The following is a 21251-nucleotide window of genomic DNA, read 5'->3' as shown; positions in this document are numbered from 1 at the left end:
CTCCAGAGATAAATTTTTGCATTTAAATTCAGAATTTAGTTTCAAATTTTACAGAGGATTTCATCTATTTTTTAAATCTCTAACTACCATCTCATCTCCCCCCACCCCCCCTATTTTTTTGTTCATCCTTCTCAATGTGAAATTATGCATATCTATCTTACAATGGAATTTGAATGTTGAACAGTGAGCAAATACTTGCAGCTCAGTCACATTGGTTTATCTGGGTTCTAACCGTGTTTCTTTTCTTTACAGAATGCTGCCTTTTTATATGGCCTTGGTTTGGTCTACTTCCATTACAATGCCTTTCAATGGTAAGTTGGAATAAACTAACAGTGTATTTTGTGGTGTTTTATCAAGAGGCGAATATTTCAGCATCAGTGTGAAATAGTGTACTTTTTTATAATATAAATATGATGTTAGAAGACACGTTGTTTAGGATCTCATGTTTGACTGTAACATGCTTGTTGCAAACACTGTAGTTACTCGAATAGGAAAGCAATTACAGAAAAAGTGGTTTAGCTTCCTGTAATACAATTCAGCAAGGGGAATGAAATGGTATGATTTGACAGGTTTCTGTGAATTCTTCTTATCTGTGTTCAGTAGCCCGCGTTGTGAACAAATTTTACATTTCCCTGGCAAAAACATTGGGAAAAGAAGTTTCTGTTTAGCTGCTGTTCAGCAGTTTTTCCATCACTGTGTATGGTGAAAGTTTTAAACATGAGCAGTGGTACATGAACAGACAAGTGTTTTGCCATGAATGTTTAAAACTGACATAACATGCAGAGTTATGAAGAACTGTAAGTTCTGGCTGGATTTTGGAAGTGGGAAGGGGCTGCAGTTCTGTTGGGGGTGGAAGAAGGGTTCGTTTTGGTGGGTTTTATTTTGTGGGAAGTTTTGTTTTTCTCTTGCTTTGCTGTAACTGAGAGAAGAATGATGAACGGAATAAGCTCGGTCACTGGGGTTCTGTTGAGATTCTCGGTCTTTCCTGGTCAGTAGTAAGAAAGATACAACTTATTGTAGATACCATTGGGGGAAAAAAAAAAAGTTAAAAAGATGCAGTGTTTAGGTCATGGTTTTATTTTCATAACATTCATTAGTTTATCTTTTATTTATTTTTTTAAGTCATTTTTGGTGATTTCCTCGTAATGTTTTTTGTCTAGTAACACTTCATATAGCAGCTGCTAATAAAATGAAAGTAATTTAATTAATTGATTAGAAAAAAGTATATGATTGTATTGGACTAAGCCTGGAGTGACAGCTTCAGACAACAAAATGAGATCTCTTCCCCCTCTTCAGTAAATTGTTACTTTATCAAAAGCTTCTGTGTATATGTAAGACAAAAGATTCATGCTTTCCTCAGCCAGGAAATAAGGTTTTATTCTTCAAATTAATGTAATTTGGTTAAATCATGAGCTCAGAAGCTTGGTTATTTTTTTTTCCTCTTACGACTCAATTGTTTTCTTTCTAAATAGTGGTGAAATGTATGCCATGTATAATACATAGCATGTGATTCTATTGCATCCTAATTAACATGAAAAGAACAGAAAAGTTTTCAGGAAAATTGAGCATCTTTTATTTTCAGATTGTGATTGATCTTTAATTTGGCTGATTTTCAGAATGTTCTTGTTCTGATGTAGGCTCCGCTGAAGCCGAAGATTGCATTTGACATGATACAATTTGCACAGTAAAAATGGTAGCAAACTGAGGTGAAATTATGTGAGTCGAAGAAGTTAAATTTAGAGTAGTTCATTTTTGAAAGACCACCTGTTCTACGTAGATTGTTGCCATTAGTAGATCAGGCTTTTTTGCGCATTCCTGTGGATGGAACAACATCAGTTGGTTGTGAAACATAAGTATTGATAGATCATGGCTGGGAAGTAAAATAGACTTTTCTTACATGTTTTTAAAATAAGCTTGTTGAGAACATGAGTATAAATTGATAGTCTTAAGATATAATGTCTTAACTTCATGTAGAGCTGTATGTTAAGATCATGTAAAATAATCCAATTTTTTTCCTTCATTCATACAAGAAAATTATATGTGATGTAGTACTAAGGAAGTTGGGTATCAGGAGAGCGCTGGGTAGAATTGTTAGAGGAAGAAAATTAAATACAGATAAAATCTTACGCTTCTGTATGCCATTATTATTATTATTATTATTATTATTATTATTATTATTATTATTATTATTATTATTTAATTCCTTTGGGTGATTTTTCCTTTAGTCGGGGACAGCAGTGGGATGTGTGGTTGTGAGTATTTAGCAGTGACAAGTCTGCTAGAGCTTATAGCAGGTTGCTTACAGTAGGTATGTTCTTTGTAGATGTTTTCTCCTCTGCCGAATCCTGCTTCCTTTGCAGTAAAGCTCTAGTCAGATTGTCTTGTTTCTTGCTGCAGCTATTCCGTTTATTTATATTTTAAAAGGTACACAAATATGTGTATTTCAGAAAGGTAGAAGAGACCTCAACGCTGGTTGACGTTGTTTAGCCTGTTGTACTTTATTCATGAATGTTTTATATTATCCACACAATGTTAGATATTCATAGACTGTAATGAGAGTCATGTACATATTCCTCCCAAAAGGCAGGGTTAATGAAGTGTTTGATGATTTTCCATCTGTCATATAAATAGGGATGATATAAAAGCGAGTAGGAATGAGGTTGGTTTTAGTATATTTTTTTTATTATTTTGCTTTTGAATTTTCTGGTATTCATTAAAAGAAGTGTTGGGCTGACTCCAAGACACCTATGAAATTCACTGTGTTCAGTATTACACGCTTCTCTACATAGTAAAGAAGCACTACAGTGTCAAGTACTAAATCTTAGCTGACATATCATTGTATATTGGATGTTTTGTTTAACAATTCATGTAAGAACTGAAAATACTTATATACATATTAGCATATACAAAAATTATGATAGTGTGATCAGATCAAAGACATTTTATGCAATTGTTTTAGAAAGATGTGACAGAAGGATTTACCTCAAAAAACAGTATCAAACATATTAAAAAATGTCATACAGATCTTAAATTTTAATGCTCTGTTGTTTTACACCATTTATCATCAAGCAGTGAGAAAAGTGGATGACTGATTTTCCCTGTTGATTCTGTGTTTCTTAAGCAGTCCAAAACACCGGGAGATAGCTGAGATATTGTTATAACTTGAATAATGCGATGTTTTCTTCTAGACTGAAAATTGGAAGTTTTAGTAGATCACCAAAGGCTACCTTCAGTTTTGCACAATAGCTACAGTCTATGTAGCAGCTTGGATGCCAGATTTGTTCCTTTAATTCAGTAAGGATTCTGAACCTGACTGGTTTATCATATGCTGATTTATGTTGAGCCCACAAAGAGAAAAGAAAACAAAGTCTAAGCTCTGCAACTGTGTCATGGAATTGGTTCTAGCATGCTCTTTGGATTCCAGAACACCAACTGAGGTTCTCTGAGGGCAGTCTGCAGTGTTTCCAGCGACTATCACCCTGCATGTTGCTGGACAGTGTATGTGGGAGAGACTGTGAAAAATATCTTAGAGGAGACTGAGACTTCTTGGCCTCTCTGCAGTCACCCTTATTCAAATAGAAGCAAGAATGCTGCCTATCAAGTTGGAAAAGGAGAAGGACTTGGAGGTCCTTATGGATGAAAAGCTGGACATGAGGCAGCAGTGTGCTCTTGTAGCATGGGAGGGCAACAAGATTGTGACCTGTATTTGTGTGTATATGTGACCTGTGTATATGTGACCTGCTTTGGCAGGGGGGTTGGACTCGATGATCTCTAGAGGTCCCTTCCAACCCCTATAATTCTGTGATTCTGTGATTCTGTATCAGAAGAGAAGCATGTGAAATTCCTATGAGGGGACAACAGAAGGAAGTTTTTAGTTGTACTTTAGTACAACTACTTTAGTTGTGTACTGTATATGTGTACTGTTGTGTATTGCATCTCATCTCTTGGTCACCACACAGACATCCAGACACTCGAGAATCATTTTTCTCCTAGAAATCTTCCAAATGTTTCAAGGGGCAGGAGCACTGTACCTACAGGAAGACGTGCAAAACTTAACTATCACCTGCGAGGTGGCCTTAGTGCTACTCACGTCAAACTGTTCAGCTGAAGGAGTCTGGCCTCTTTCTCATTTCACACCAAGTTTTCTGGCTGTCAATTCTGTTTCATCTTTTTAAATTTTATTTTTAAAGAAAGTGAAGTTTTTCTGTTCTGACAGTCATCTTGAAAAAGTAAAACAGCCAATTAGAGTATTTTTAAAGTAGTCAGTTCTGTGGGGGATGTAAATTTTTTCATTAGTCTATAGCCCAGCATAGTTCAGCATTGCATTCCAAGTTCATCTACGCAAGAAATTGTTATTTCATGGCAGTCACTGTTTGCCTGTGACAGTGAGAGAGTCTTGTTCTGATAAGGACCATTCTTTGCACTTCTGCTTCCTCTCTCAAAATCTTTTTTCTATCTCATTGGTAAGCTGTTATTAACATAGTAGGATTTATGCCTGAGGAATTTACTACAGTTTTTCCTGCAGGACCAGATCTTTCATATGCTTCTCGAGCTGTTCATGTCAGTGCTTGGCAGATCATAGAATCATAGCATCACCGAGGTGGGAAAAGACCTCCAAGATCATCCAGTCCAACCATCCACCTATCACCAATATTTCCCACTAAACCTTGTCCCGTACTAGAACATCTGAATGTTTTTTGAATACTTTCAGGGATGGTGACTCCACCACCTTCCTGGGGAGATCAGGGGAGTAGACTTTTCCACACAGACTGATGTGCATAGGAATGCAAATCCCCTACTGGGGACCTGCTTAACCTTAATGGGAACACTCCACTCTTGTGTGCAAACAGCAGCTGCCGGACTGCTTTGTGGGATGCAGCATTTGCTGTGCATGCCTCCAGGTATATCAATAGTTTATGCCATTATGGAGGGCACAGCACATGATATAATAATCCAGTAGCTGCTGTTTGCATGGAAGATGCTGAGATTGACACTGACATTGCACTGATAATTTGCAGTCTGTGGAGTTCCTGCTTTGAAAGCACCTGCTTTGGGAAAGTCCTTGGGGGATACTATTTGAGAGTTAAAAAAACAAGTTTTTTAGTAATAACTTGTTGTCTTTAATTTGCACATCTGTATCTGTGTTTCCTTCTCTCTCCTATCACAGTTCTGGTTGCTCTAGTCTGCAGTTAAATTAATCAGAGTGCAGAGTTTAAACGTACTCTGTGTAGATACTGCATTGTCAAAATAGTTCTTAGTCTTTTGGTGGCTTGGTCTACATATCCCTTACATGTATATGTAAAATGAGAATGTATACGTAGACTACACGTACTAGTGGCAGTTAACCATTAACAAAGTAGTAATTGCTTTTCTCTTTTGTTGTCTCCACTTTCTGTTATTGTGTGTCAAACCTGCCTCTTGAACTGATGAAAAAGCACAGTATCAGGAATATCAGGAAAAGAAATCAGGCTTAGCTGCTGCTATATATAAATTCTTTGGAGACTGCTGTTCAAAATGTTTCAACTTTCAACTGCTAGGGCATAATAAACACGAAATTATTGTATCTGAAGACTGCTAAATCATTTCATAAAAAGGCAGTAATGATTACTTCTGTATACATAAGTTTTGTTTATGTTCAAACTATGTTGATGAATTTCAAATAGAAATTTGTCCATGACATTTTTATTAGTTAGGCTTGGAACAGGTGGTCAAAACATTGAAAGAGAATGAAGAATAAGAAAACAAAAGTTTCACTCCCAGCTGCATCAAGTAGAATTTTACATTTTGTAGGCTTATTCTGATTTTAATGCATTTTGTTAGAAATGCACATATGTTAACTTTGGAACAGTTAATTGGTGCTATTTTGTAATATTTTTTTGCCTGGTTCAGATCTGATTATACTCACAATCTACGCAAGTCAAACTTTTCAGAAAGTCTTATGAGAGTTCACTGAATCTTTAATCTAATATTCCATTAATTATTCCTCAGCTACTTTCTTCAGTTCCATAGTGAAAGGCATTGTTGTATAGGTGAGTGGGTGGGAAGATAGCTGCAGTACTGATTTTGAAAGTCTTGATTTGGAGATGATAGATTTGTGTCATTTTCTTTTTGCCTGGATTTTTGTAGCGGTGCTGTACAAAATGTAAGCCCAGAGGTGCACTTAATCCTCTGTAATGTCTGTGTTCCAATCCTGCTTTCTCCTTTTGTCTAACGTTAGCTAACCTTTCCCGCTTGTTAATGGAAACTCTTCTGTTCTTGTTGAAAACTCTAATTTAATTGAAATAAATTCCAGTTGACTTAACCAAAGTTGTTTCTTAACAGCTGGTTGACCGATATCTATAAAGAACAAACCTGAAGTATTTTCAGGTAATTTAGAGGTAATTTAGACCACCGTTGTTTATTTCTGCAACTTGAGAGCTCCCAGACATTCAGTTCTGATTTAGCCTTTGGATACATCAAATTCAATTCTTATTTAGCTTTTGGGTTGAAATAGGAAGCTCTGTCTGTGCATGAAGGCCAGTTAGTAATCGGTGGAGTCTAACAACCTATTTGAAGATGGCTCTGCTGCCATCTCTGAAGGAAGCTCTTTTCCTCTTAAGTCATGTCATGTTCAATGTGTGACAGCTCTTCAGGCCTTGGCTTATATTACCTCTTTGGTACTGGTACAGTGAAGAGCTTTGAGGGAAAACATCTCAGCAACTTGCATGCCTTTGGTCCTTCAGACCCATTTTTTTTGGATGTAGGCTTGGGTGTACAGAGTGTATGTGAGCAGGGTTACAATTCCACGTATGGCATAAGACAACAACATCTTAATTCTAGGGATTTGTTCTGTATTTGATAAGGGACTACACTTACCCTTTTAGAACTTGGCATTCTGTCTTGGAATGGATCCATGTGCTGCTCCACAGGGTGTGTAGATCTCCCTCCAGCCTTGCCCATTGTGATTGCCTAGAGCATACAGAATGAGACTGTCTCCTTGGCATAGGTGCTTGAATCCTACTCTAAGCATGACAGGTTTCTGATTTCTGCCACTGTATGGGCTGTGGTATATGTGAGGATCTTTTCTTTTATCCAGTCACTTGGTTTCAGGAGAGCTAACATGAGGAGTCTTAGCTCTTTTCTGAATTCCTGTCAATTTAAATCTCTTATCTTTTAGCTTCATTTCAGCTGCTCCTAATTTTATGCAATTGGCCTGAGAAGCAAAACACGCTGTGTCAATCTTGTTTAAAGTCATACTTCTTCCCAAACATTCATCTGGTCTGTAGTGCTTTTGTTTTGCCTGACACTGTGCCCACATGGACAGGAACATGTATAAAGAGGATATAAGGATAAAGAATCAGAGCCATCTTCAGCTATCATGGGAATATGAAGAGCAAGTTATGATGACAGAAGGTGGTGGGCTGTCCAGGCTGTGTTTTTCCTGGAGGTAGCCAGGTGACTGGGATATAAGGGAGTAATAGGTATTAGGTGAGTCCCTACATTGGTGTCAGTGCTAAGAGTAACAACATTAAAAGTGGAGGAGGTTGGGGCAGTATGATGAGATGTGTGTGATCTTCCAGGCCTAACATTCTGCTGCTGCTCTCAGGGATCTATGTGATCTGCAATCAAAACAGCCCAGCAAAGGAGTTGGTTCTGAAAAGGATGATGACTGTGTGCAGTATTCTTCTACAGTTGAATTCATTTTGTTACTTATTCCTGAATCATACTTTCTGAAATAGCGGATATGTTACTGTGTTTCAGGCATTAAGTTAGTTTCTCTAAATGAACAGATTAGACTTTGAAATGTATTAAGACATCTGAAATGCAAAATTAACCAGTCCTTGAAGAATGAAAAGTTATGGAGCAAAAACATTTAAACTGTTTTGTTGATATGTTCTTCGGTAACAGTTCTTTCTGATTCACTTTTAAGTCATCATTTGAATAACAATTATAAAAGTAATACTTTGGTAAAAAATAATATCTTTATCTGTTTGTCTTTTAGGGCAATTAAAGCATTTCAGGAGGCGCTTTATGTTGATCCCAGCTTTTGTCGAGCCAAGGAAATTCATTTGCGACTTGGACTTATGTTCAAAGTGAACACAGACTATGAGTCCAGTTTAAAGGTAAGTTTAAGTCCTTTCAGATTGAATTTAATGTTTACTGTAAGTATTGTTGTGTCTTAAAACTGGAAGTAATGTGTAAATCATAAAGTGACAGAGTGGCTTGGGCTGGGAGGAACCTCAGAGATCATCTGGTTCCAACACCCCTTGCCAGCCACTAGGTCAGACTGCCCAGGAACCCATCAAGCCTGGCCTTGAATGTCTCTAAGGATAGGGTGAATGCCTCTAGGGATGTGTTCAGTCCCACATCTGGAGATCTTTGATCTAGACTATAATGTGGAATAGCAAATGAACTGCAGTCAGTTATACTGGTGCTTGTTAATAAGCATTGCTTTCTAGAGTCACCATTTTGCAAAAACACAAAGATTAATTAAAACCAGACATTTTAATGTATAGCTGTTGCATACTACTTACTTTAAAAGTGCCTAAGTATGAAGTATCTTACTTTAAAAACAGAGTAAGGATAGGATTTGAGGTGTGTTAGTTACAAGAAGTATTCAGAAAAAAACCCAGAAAATTAAAGATGAGGACTGGTACTCTGGCAATTCAAATGCAATGGGATGAAAAATTTGTTGGGGGGCTCTCATTGAAACAGTAAGACTTGGGGAAAGGCTGAAGTAGTACAGAAAGCTGGAGAAAAAAAGAAGAGAGGAATTAGCAGCTTTGATTTCTAGATATTCATCTCTGTTTTTGTAGATGTATTTGTAAACCATGCGTTAATAAAAAATCATTAATAATAGAAAGCTTTTATATTTTATATAAATAACATTCTCAAATATTTTATATTGTTTCTAATTTTCTAATAGTATAAAGGGAAGAGGGCAAACGAGGCTGCAAGGGGGACTCTGGGTGAGAAAAAAGGTTTGCAAAGCTGGGAGCTGCTCTTACCATATGGGCAATTGGTGTGCACCCATGGCAGTGAGACATGATGAGGTGCATAAAAAGGTGTATTAATTCCTGTATTTCATTATTCAAGAGTCTGATTGTGAGGCAACAATTTCTAACTAATCATTTAGAAATTGTGTTAATACAATACTTTGTTTCTTCTCTTTTATTTTAAATTATTTACCATTTGCCTTTTTTCAGTTTCTGTGATATGTAACTTTATCTCCCTCCATTCAATATCTTTGCTCTTTTATCTCACCTTCCTCTTTATACTCTTTATCTCCATGCTCTTTCTGTCATAGAATCTAAATATAGGTATATGTATCTCTGAAGAAGGAATCTTTCATTTTTAAAGGAGTTTCATATTATGCTGGGAAGTTCATCTGTATGGTTGAAAATGCTATAATTTGTAATTCAACGTAATTTATACATATATTTCTGCAAACTGATCTCTACTAAAGAATTATTGAAAACTTCTTTGCTTCTGAAAGTGTTGCAGAATTACTTCCTTTCTGATTTTTCCAGATTGTTTTCCTGCAGCTTCTATTTATGTGGTTATCAGAAACACATCATCAAAGATTTGAAAGAGTAGAGTGTTATGCAGTTTTTTCCTTTAACCCTTTGTAATAACAGGAGGCACTTCTTTGCTTTGATTTATAGTCCAAGCTTTCACCTATAGAACCAGGTGAAACTGGGAATTTTAATTAGAGAGGGCAATGTTGCATAGGAATATGGAAGATTCAGTGTAAAAGAGCAAGGGCGTGTAGAATTAGGTCATTGTGTTGAAGAGGGATTATGTATGATTTTGCGTGGGCCTGTTTCCTTTTACTTGGGCATGAATTTTGTATTGTATTTTGTGTTACAATACATAGGGGATAAAAGGAGTGCCAAAGGTTTTTTGTTGTTGTTTCTGTAGACTTCTTAGGGTCCAATAGAAGTGTGAACACTTAGTTGTTAACTTTTAATGAAGTAGTGAAAGGAGCATCTGCATTTGAATTTCTAGCAAAAGAATGGTAGGATCACAAAATCATAGAATGGCTTGGCTTGGAAGGGACCTCAAGAATCATTAAGGTCCAACCCCTCTGCCATGGGTAAGGCTGCCAGCTGCTGGATGAAGCACTAGATCAGATTGCCCAGGGCCCCATCCAACCTGGCTTCAAACACCTCCAGGTGTTTCTCTGTGCAGCCTGTGTCAGCACCTCACCACTGTCTTAGTAGAAAACATGTCAAAGGCTTTGCAGAAGACCAGGTAGATGATATGAGTTGCCTTCCCTTTGTTTACCGATACCATCACTCCATCACAGAAAGCCACCAAATTGGTTGAGCATGACTTCCCCTTGGTGAAGCCATGCTGGCTGTCCTGGATCACTTGTTCATCCCTGACATGCCTTAACATATCATCCAGGAGGATTTATTTTATGATCGTCCCAGGCAGAGAGGTGAGGCTCATCTGCCTGTAGGCCTTCCTTTTCCCTTTCTTGTAAATTAGAATGATGTTTCCCTTTTCCCAGTCACTGGGCGCTTCACCTGACAGCTATAATTTTTCAAAAATCGAGTATTTAGATATGATGAGAATTTGTTTTGTTTACTAGGTTTCATTTTATCTCTTTAAAAAGATCATACAGATACTTTAAGAGTTTTCATGCAGCAAAGTTTTAGTTTTCAGCGCACCAATAAGGAGCCTGTGAGAAAAGCACCAAAGAGTATTTTTAAAAATAGAAAAGTAATTAACCTTTTTAAAATGCAAAATTCTCATGATGCCATTGTTTTTATGTGCGGTGTGATTAAGGCACTTAGGAAAACAAATAGCAACAAAAACAGCTTACCTTGAAGCATGGCAAAGATCTTCAAAAGGATTATGAAATAAACATGAGAGTAGCTTTGCACTGCAGATAGTTTCTTTTAATCAGTGTAACTACAGACCTTTGCTAATAGGATGTCTCGTTTTGCACTTTCTCATCCTGATTGCTGCAGTGGATCTAGTGACTCCATTTGCAGAGTGAAGTGGACCACAAGTCTGAACCAGCTCAACTCGTGACTGCACGGATCTATGATAGATGCATGACTGAAAGCAGGACTGTGCAAATGGGAAGGAGAGGGAAGAGCTGCGTTGTTCCATTCTGATACACAGATATAGGAAAATCTACTCTGGAATACTCAACTGAAACACCTGAGGTTGAGTTTCTGTTTTGCTCCCTTGACTGTGAAAGATGCTATCTTTAGCAGGGAATCAATAACCAGCAGTGAGGAGCAAGACCAAAAGGACCCAGTGGAGCACTCCAATTGGTCTTGAACAGTTTGAGTTGGCTGCAGGTTTAATATAGTCTTGAAACTGATTCATTTTATTCTACATTGAAGCAAATCAGGTGTCCATCAGAATATATAAATTTGAGAGTGAGTGGAATGAGCTCCTGCTTTTTGAAAAGCCCATCAGATTGATCTCAAAGTTGAGGTTTATGTCAGAACTCTGTATTAAAAGAATACTAAGACACGAGGCAGAAGATCATTCCTTAGTGAAGAAAACAAAATGGTGGAGATTATGCATGAGCATGAGGATAATACAATGAAGAAAAGTGCAAAAGGATGTTTTCACAGAATATCTGCTTCTAAGACTGAAAGTCTCATCTTTTCAAAATAGAAAGGTGATTGTGATTTTAGGTTTTTTTGGCTTTTTGTTTCTTTTTCCATAGGTAGTGGTGGTGCTTTTTTGTTTAGTTTTGTGGACCTTGTCAAAAGGATTCCGGATTTTAAAGAGTGGCATTGGGTTTTAGGATCAAGGCAGCTAGTGACTGGCCACAAACACAGACCATTTCCCCAAGGCTGTCTAATATAATTCGTAGTCCAGTATGAGTTTCCTGAATGACACTAAGGCAGAAAGTAGAATTAAGTTTTCATCTGATACTCTTTTTTGACGGTTCTGAATTTCACAAATTGTACCAACGTCGCATTAATGTACTTTAAAATATCATAATATTTTTGATGGTATTTAAACATTCATGCTAAGTCTGTAATTGCTAAGAATAAACCACTGCCAACAGATGAGTCATTGCCAGTAAGAGTCTCCAGGCAAAGGAGGAAGGATGGGAATCTGAAGGTCATATATTCCATGTTTTCCACAATTTTAGACCATTAACATAAATCATCTATATTTTATGTAAGCAATTTAAGCACAAAATAAATTTTTACTACTTTAAGATGTTGATGATCAAGATAATTACTAGAGTGCTGTTTAACAAGCATAAAATCAACTCTCAGTGTTTTTTCAAAATCAATTACTGCTTTTGCGTGTTTTCAATATTGCCGCAGTTAGGACTTACAGATTACTCTGAGAACCTTTGACTGCTCTGTTGCCCAGTTACTATAAACTTTGGCAAGAACACCAGGGATGTTGACAATTACTAGGTCTTCAGGATTACATTAAAGGAAAAGTACTGTCTTTCTGGTTGAAAGGCAAGTTGTCATTCTGTAACCTGACCGTTAGGACAGTGTTACCTTCAAAAGTGATACGTGAATGCTGCATTTGTGTCATTCATCAGAAAAACAGAATTAATTCCAAAGTCATCTGTTTATGCTGGGGGAGGGAGGAGTGCAGGGATTTTATTACTGCTATAGCAGGAACCTATATTAAGGTTTATGTGATAGTCCTAACCATTAACCATTTCACACATTCACTTCCCAGCTGCCCCTTTCATATTTGTTCATGAAATGAATGACACCAAGAACGCTGTTTTCAATTTTGTTAGCTATGGTGGTTCCATGATAAGCTAAAGGAAGAATAAATCCAGTTCTTTAGGAATGCAGTTTATCTTTTTATTAGTTTGTCTGGTGAGTTGGAAAAATGTACAAGTTTCTGAGCACATGCTCCATTATTTCTGGCATGTCAACTGCTTATTCCAGTTTTCCTCTTTATTTATGCATTCTTTCAGTTTTAGCCTTTGTTTTCATACTTGTTTACTCATCCTGTCTTAGGCGTGTGTCTCAGTTCCTCTCATAAGTACATTTCAACCTTAACCAATTACTAGCAAATATGCTTGAATTAAAGTGGTTTCAGAGAAGTTTCTAGAACATGGCTCTGCAACATGTTGCCCCAGAAGCATCTGTTTGAGCTCTGCAAGCTGTTTACAAGGTGATCTGATCACTGTGTCTGCAAAAGAGACACCATATGACCTGGTATGTAACAAGTCTGTTGGGATGCAGAAAATACAGACTTCCCATCCATAAAATGCTGTGCCTTTTGGCCCTTATCTAGCTGAACCTGGAGACCAGTAAAGCACAGAGGTGGATCTAGGTGTGTTCTGTGGGACTTGCAGGAAAGAGAAGCTGAGGAAAAAAGGAAAAATTATAGTTTTAATATTATTTAGTTTAATAGTTGGGTTATATTGGAAACCGCAGCTATGGGGAACCAGTCTTCCATTTCGTGTTCATTCTGTTCTGCTGTGTTGAAGTGGCATTGTGTGCTTTTGGTGGGGGATGATGATGACAAGCCTTAAAGCCTTTGGACTGTAAAATTCAGTTAACATCATTTGCTGATGTACTACTTCAGAGAAGAAGAAACCTTACTTTTTCATTTGTATTAGAACGATAACAGGACATGATGAGTGGGAGAGAGTTTTTATGTGGTTTTGGTTTTATGAGAATTTTTGTTTTGTTTGCTTTTATGTGTTTTTTGGGGTTGTTGTCTTGTAATGGGTGGTCAGTAGGGACCCTGAACACAAGCAGGTTATTTTGACAAATGAACCTATATTGTGCTTTGGGAATTACGTTTGCTTGCTTTTCAAGTATTGCAGGTACGTTCTGTGCTCAGTGACAAAACCCTTAGAGTAATGAGAAATTAATTTTTCATGTTCTCAAATATCTGCCTTTTAATAGAAACACTGATCCTGTCTTACCACTCTTCAGAAATTTTACCTCTATTTATAGATAAAGGAGCTATCTTAGTAGTTTGCTGCAGGCTGATTCTTTTATCTTGCCTAAAAACCATCAATTGAAATACAATTTTAGTTCTTTTAATTATTTTCCTAATTCTTCTCATTTTTTAGTAACGTTAAGACACTGTGCTTACATTAGGGTAAGGAAAAGGCTTCTAAAGAAATAGAATTTATTGTGAAAATATGCATGAATGCATATTTGTATGAATATGCATGAAACATTAAAAAGAGAAAGAAATACCGGTACAGATGAACAGCTCTAAGTACGTATTTATGGTTGTACCTATATGCCATCTCTTGCCCAATTGATTTTATTTCTCCATATATATCTTTATGAATTATTTTACAGATATTAGAGGTATTTTATGTAAACATATAGCTGTTCCAGACATTATTATGTCTATTTCTCAATAAAAATTGGAAGAGTAGTTATAAAATGGAAAAGTTGTTTTAAAGTCTTCAAGTGGTGTTTTGCAGCCTTCATGTTTTTAACACCTGCTTAGATTAGTAATTTTTTTTAAACACGTTACACCAAATCCTTATGTATTCGTCTCCACTTAATAAAGAAAAAAAGTTTGATAGTCAAAATACATGTGTTTATGGAAAGATTTCATTTCTTATGTATAATTTTATCTCTGTAGCATAAACGCATCAGGGGCATTTATGACTAAGATGTCAAACCGACAGAAGGCTTTGGCTATTGTAATGTAGATATCCAGATGCTTAAACACTTCACTGGAAAAGCATTTAGTGGAAAGCAAGCAAGGTGAATTTAGGCAAAAGATTTTCCTGGGAGACCTCACTATGGCTTTCCATTACTTGAAGGTAGCTTATGAGCAGGAGGTAGACTGACATTTTGCATTAGAAGTGGTATGACAAGGAGAAAATGATTTAAACTAAAAGAGGGGAGATTTAGGTTAGATGTTAGGCAGAAATTCTTTCCCTGGTGGGCAGTGAGGTCCTGGCACAGTTGCCCATAGAAGCTGTGGTGCCCCATTCCTGCAGGCGCTCAAGGCCAGGTTGGATGGGGCCCTGGGCAGCCTGAGCTGGTGTGGGGCAGCCCTGTCCACAGCTGGGGTTGGGTGGGTGGGCTGTGAGGTCCTCCAACCCAAATCATTAATTCTATGATTCTGTGGTTTTGTGATTTTATTTTATTATAGTAAGTGGATGAAAACAGCAGTTAGGAATTATATTATTCTCCAAGGCTTTGGAGTTTGTGTATGTGTATGATGGAGAGGAAGTTTTTAACACAGCATGTCACTAATCCAGCTGTGGAAGAGTAACCAAAGCAACTTACTTTGATGGTACATCACAGTGTATTGCCCACAGCATGCTTTGTTTTGCTCTCTCTTTCTTACTTTCGTTTGGATTTTTAAGTCATTTTACAGTTCTCCTATAACAGAACTGTAGGAATGTTATGATTACAAAGAGGAGGAAATGCTAAAATGTTATTATTATGCTATAAGACATCTTCTGTCAGAGGGGCTGGGGAGAATAATATAAACCGTGATAAAAATTGACTTGAAGTTAAGCACTGAAACTACTGGGTATTGGTACTGGTACACTTGCATGGTCTATGCACCTTCTCTTTGTGAGTGCAGTCATTCATGTTTCCAGGATTATCATAAATGAAAGGTTAGCTGGGGAGCAGATCCCTAGCAGAGATGGCCATGTGCTTTCATGGCCTGTAGGCAGCTGCAGGCCGAGGGTGCTGGTGGTACAGCAGTGAGGACAAGTTGCCAGGCAGCCCCTTGCCCTGCTGGTGGCCCCTGGGCTCTAAGTCCTGGATGTCTGAATGCAGGTGGTGTGCACATGATAAAGCACACAGCCAAAGTGCATGAAAAACATAGTGAATTGTGTGCTCTGTAAGATATTGGTCAGTAAATTCCAGCTCAGCATTCTTTGTTAGTGAAAATACAGCTTCAGTAATTGTTTTTGTCGAGCTTCTTCTGAACGTGTTGCTGTTACATAGTTTGCATACGTCTCTCACCTTCATTCCTTCTGTCCTCAAGTAGTTCCTGCCCTGTCTGTGTAACAGTTTTTGTCAGTGTCTGAATGTTAGACAGAAGTCCCAGTGTGCTTGTGCTCTATAAACCTTCATTGTCCAAGACGGGGTTCCTCCTGAACCCTCCAGCCCCACGCAGACAAGCAGCGAGCCGAGGCAGCAGGGCATGTAGCGTGTCCTCTCCTGACCCTCTCCCCAGGCTTCAGCCAGGCCTGGCAAATGGAGGCCTGGCACGCAGCCACGGCTGATTATGCAAGGCTTTCTGCGTCCTACTTAGCTCAACAAAGGCTGCTCTGAGGGACCTAGGCATCGTACCTAGGTCACATAGGCAGAAAAAGCCATCTCTTGACAGAGTTATACTGAGTCATGATGGAGCTTTCCCTCGTGGTAAGTCTGTGAGAGCTGTCAGGTTGCAAATGATGGCTTGCCTTGCTTACTAAACAGATGCAAAGCTGAGGGTTGCTCTGCTTGTTAATGCCCTTCTAGAGAGCTGGAGGGTTTAGAATCACTGCTCTGAAGTCTCTGACTCAGTATAAACAAACAAACAAGAAAAACATTGAAAATCATGCTCTATGAGGAAAATGCATTGGTTGTTTATTGATGAAACAACAAAAGTGTGGGGACTTGTCTCTCTTGTCTGTGAAATTGTGAAGGATGAGTGTGCTAGGAGAAATATGTTTAATTCTAGTAATGAAAACATATTAAGTTGCTTAAAGCCTCGCCAAATTATTTTCCTACTAGACCTTTCATCAGTTATCTTTACATGCAGTCTACTGTATCTCTGATCCTTGAAGAGGTTATCTTCGCAATTGTTTCTGCCATCAGGCACATCAAGGACTCCAGAGGAGACAGAATAGGCTGTAGATAATTGTGCAATTGCAGATGACTCCAAATCAAGGTATATTGTGATTTCAGCTGCAGCCCTTGAGGAGAGACTGTTACTTTTTAACATTCAGAACACTGCCTTCTAGGTAAATCCTCTTACTCTGCATTTGAATTTCTATAGACTGCTGTCTGCCTTGAGGTATTGTATGTCGTCTCTGAACTGCAGCGGCCTCTCCTGCATAATAACTATTTCACGCAGCAGTAGCCAGCTTCAGTGCTGCAATATTTGAGAGAGAGGTGCAGATGTTTGCTAGCTGCTTCTGTTGCAGAGATGGAAGTTGGAAACGATTACTATTTTTAATTTTTTTGGTGCTGGCAATTGGAATTAGTGGACCTGCTTTTCGCTGATGAGCTTTATGTGTTAGAGTGCATGCTTTTTTTTTCTCGAATGTTTTTGGATACTTACCAGGGGGTTATGGATTATTTATCCAGCAAGAGGTGTAGGTTTGCTTGTTTATGTGCATTTCAAAGCTTTTCGGTTTGAGAGGTTCTGTGTTTCTGTGTATTGCTTTGCTGTAACTGTGTAGGGCAGATGGTATATTCTTCTGTACTTACATGCATCAGATTATCAGTTTTCTTATTTTTTTTTTTTTGTGGCATAGTAAACAGTGCTAGCAGGAATTTTCTACATGGAGAAAAATTTTCCTAATATGGATTTTGAAATTTGAAATACAGTGTGGTGGAAGTAAGAAGTTAATTTTGTAGGAGGAATTGGTGAGAATAATCCTGTTTTTTTTTTTTACTGTGCAGCATATTTAAATATTAAAATGGTTAGATTTTTGTGTATGGTTGCTTGCTCTCTGCCGGTGAGTCTCACTGCAATAGCCCTCCTGCGAAGCTACTGCAGAGCAATTGGCAGTCGATTCTTTTTGGATCTGCTGATTTTTTATAATAGCATCGCTAGGTGAGAACAAATCTGTTCCTTTCTGCTTTATCTTTTTGTATTAATTGTTGACGACAGTGCAGGCTTACACATCTGTGCAAAATGGGTTTTGAATCATTTAGATTGGTGTACTCGGTGTACAGGCCAAAGTATATAGATCTATGTTGTTAGGTTATTTTTCTGGTTAGGAAAGCTGCAATGTAATGTAGAACATTTTATTTTTATTTAGTCTTTTTTTATTTTATTTTTGAGTTGCCTGCTTAGTAGAATCACTATGGTAACAGACTAAAGGATGTCCCTGAGGCACACAAGCAGCATTGCATTGTAAGTGATGGGAGGTTTTAAGTTCTCTCTTACTGTTCAACCCTAGGAGAAAAAAAAAAATAAATAAACAAGCAGCAAGACAGAGAAATAAGCTAGTATTTAATATTTCTAAGCTATTTAATTTATGCTAAGGTTAAAAAGTTATTTTGCAAGTAATGGATATCTTTGTTTTCTGTACTCTTGGGAATTATGTTGCTAAAATTTTCATTAAAATTTGTAAATCTGGGTTATTTGACTTCAGTTTGTTTCATTTTCTGAAAGCTGCTATATATTACAAATTATGTTGACGTAAGTCAGTGGGGAGATTATGCCAGTGTATGCCTCAGCTAATGAGGAACTTCTTTCTCACGCTGTGCTTTGGACAATATATTTTTCTAATGATTTTTTTCTATTAAAAATATTTATTTAGAAATTTCATGGTCTGGTGAACTCTTGTAAATCTTTCAGATGTGTGTTACATAGGCATAACATACATGGTAGTATTGTGTGCATAAGGAAAGCTGCATAGTATCTAGATGCTTTGAGTATGACAGTATGGAAAACAAGTTGCATATATATCTATTATCAATGCATTTTTCTTTCTTCCCAGCTGCACTGACAAGCTCCTGATGCCTCCTTGTTTGGCATCCTGAACACTGGGAGCTAAACAGTCAACTCCATGCTAACTGGATAAAATGTACTGAAATGTCAGTAACATTTTGTGCATTAGAAGCCATCCGATATTGTATTTTACAGATAACTGTATCATCTGTACTATTTTACATGCTGTCTCCTAGGTTCCTGTCTTCTAGGCCTTAATTTGTAGTGAATTAATTTATTAATCCAAATTCTGTGCTGCACATAGGAATTTTCTGTGAAGTTTTTGGAAGAGGGCATTGGCACTTGAGTTTGTATGCCTAGTGTATCCATTTTAACACACTTGCTTATAACTGTAAATAGTGGTCAGTGAAGTCGGCATGACGCTTGTTAAATGATTGGTCACATCCAGGCCTTCTTGTAGATGAACGTTACTGCTCTCTTTGTATTTTTCTTTATGGAAGATTGAAATGCTTATCAGAATTTTAGATCATGAAGATGTTTTAAAACGTATTTTTCATACATGGAGGAAAAGTGATGAAAAATAAATAGTGTTTAATTGCCGTTGTCTTAACACCTGGAGGGGAGATAGTGTAAGAACTAATGAACTTTTGAACTCATTTTTTAACGTAAAGGCACTCATTTTAAGTGTTTTTTGATAAAATAAATTCTTAAAAAAAAAAAAAAGAAGAAGAAACAAAAACACTCCAAAAGCAACAAACCTTTAAATCACTTGTTTACTTGTTTACAGGAAAAGTATTTTGTTTTCTAGATAGACAAATTTACAGCTTGAATGTTGGTCCCCACAGGGCTATGAGCTGGTAGTGTAACTGTCTTATTAAGAAAACTCGTTCTTCCAATTTTGACCACTGATACGATCATTCTTCCAGATGCTGTCTGTCTGAATCATTTTGTGGAGATGCCTCTTGCAAACATGCATTTCTAGAAGCATTGCTATATGTTTACAAAACAAATTTTACTTTCCTCTAGTAAACACTCTTGAACAGAAATGGAAGATTGCTTTCTTTAAGACAAATGGTAAAATTTAGTATTTATTCTTAAGTAGGAAATTGTTTTTTTATAGTAATTTGCCAAAGAAGTCTTACCTTGTTTGAAAATCAATTCATCCTTGTTTTTTCAGCATTTTCAGTTAGCTTTGATTGACTGCAACCCCTGCACTTTGTCTAACGCTGAAAGTAAGTAACTTTTTAAGTATTTCCATTTATTTTGATGCAGATTTTTTTTTTTTTTTTTTTTCCTTACAGCTGTATCTGTTTTTAATGAAAAGAGTCAAAGTAGATAGATTGAGAAAGTACTGAGAGGGAGAGACTATAAAACCTGCTGTTTTAAATTGAGACAGATATTCCAAAGCAATTGCAGATTGCTTTAGTAAATTAAATAAGTGAAAACAGAGACTTACTGTATTAACTGCTCTGAATGCTTGGGTTCTAGAGGCAACTTGCTATTTGAGTGTTTGCTTATTTACTTATAAATGTAGTACTTGTGCCATGGCACTCATTTAATGGCCACTGTATCCAGGTGACACCAACGTTGAATCTGCCTTTTTTTCAGCAATCACCTCAGCGTTCATTCTGAAGTTCAGTATCAGCTTTACACGGTGGAATTAAAGGAGAGAGAGAAAAAATAAATTGTTTTATTAGGTGCCATTATATATTAGTCAGTACTTTAACAGCTTCATCTTTTAGCATGATTTGATCTGTCAGACATATTATATCCAGTAGGTTGTTAAGGATTGTGCTACATGTATTTGTTTGAAGTGAGTGAAATTGTATGTGAGAATAAATGTGTATTCCTGCATTGCATGGAGTCTTTCAGAGATTACAAGGCAAATGGCGGTGCAGAAAGTTGTTTCTTCTTGAGCCTTCACGGTGTACTTGTTGTGGAGCTTAAGTTGCCTCCTTAGACTGGCTTCAGAAGCATTAGATGTCTGTTCAATTCCAAGCTGGATTGAATTGTGAATATTCTGTCAGCAGGGGTAGATAAAGAGGTTTTGTTTACATGGATGAAACTGCTGGTTGCTTCAGTATCAAGGAGCCAGCTGTGCTGCAGAGTCCTTTGCAAAGCTATGTCACTTATCAGGAGCAGGCACAGTAATTTTCTAAAATTATTTGCAGAATTCTTACTATGTCAATAGATTTTGATTATTTTCTACCAGCCACATCATTGCTTACTGTATTTCATGCTCTTTCCTATTATTTCTCACTGACTTTATCAGTTTTCTCTGCAGCTCTGAATTTTTGCAAGGCTATCCTCACACCTCCCCCGCCTTCACCTGTGCCCCTGAGATTTATGTAGAGGTTTAGTCCCATGTAAGGGCTACCTTGCCCTGTGGTGTTTAGTCCAGTGTATAGCAAACAAAGGGGGAAGGAGTGAAGAGGTATGAAAAGTACTTTGTCAGGTTCTCCAGTACTGCTTAGTGGAGGGACAGCTGTGTGTCCTCATTTGAGATGTAGGATACTTCAGAATAAATGCACGAGATTGCCTTAATCCAGCCTCTTCTATTTCTAAAGCAGGCTGTGTGTGTAGCAGCATTACTGCTAGTCTTCCTAGCAGAAGTGATTGAGTACTAAGGACAACTTCCCTTTATTTAGGCACTTGCTAATGCAATGCCTTTAATTTCTTTCTCCTGTATGATGTGGCTTTCT

The 21251-nt window shown here is 37.4% G+C and overlaps 1 protein-coding gene across 16 annotated transcripts in view; it reads left to right on the top strand.

Annotated features, from left to right (window-relative positions):
- Positions 1–21251, top strand: part of KDM6A (lysine demethylase 6A) — a 143426-nt gene that overhangs the window by 65649 nt on the left and 56526 nt on the right. For 15 of the 16 annotated variants that reach the window (XM_072338540.1, XM_072335201.1, XM_072336039.1 and 12 more), the window contains exons 5-7: positions 253–311; positions 7982–8102; positions 19727–19781. In XM_072338540.1, coding sequence (XP_072194641.1) covers positions 253–311; positions 7982–8102; positions 19727–19781 — 235 coding nt within the window. Of the gene's footprint in view, positions 1–252; positions 312–7981; positions 8103–17009; positions 18010–19726; positions 19782–21251 lie in introns of those variants that run through there. The other variant, XM_072339302.1, reaches the window with a different exon arrangement.

Source organism: Excalfactoria chinensis, chromosome 1 (genome assembly GCF_039878825.1).
Source record: "Excalfactoria chinensis isolate bCotChi1 chromosome 1, bCotChi1.hap2, whole genome shotgun sequence".
NCBI lineage: Eukaryota > Metazoa > Chordata > Aves > Galliformes > Phasianidae > Excalfactoria > Excalfactoria chinensis.
Note: the sequence above shows the minus strand (reverse complement) of the source record. Positions and strands in the feature narration are given on the sequence as shown.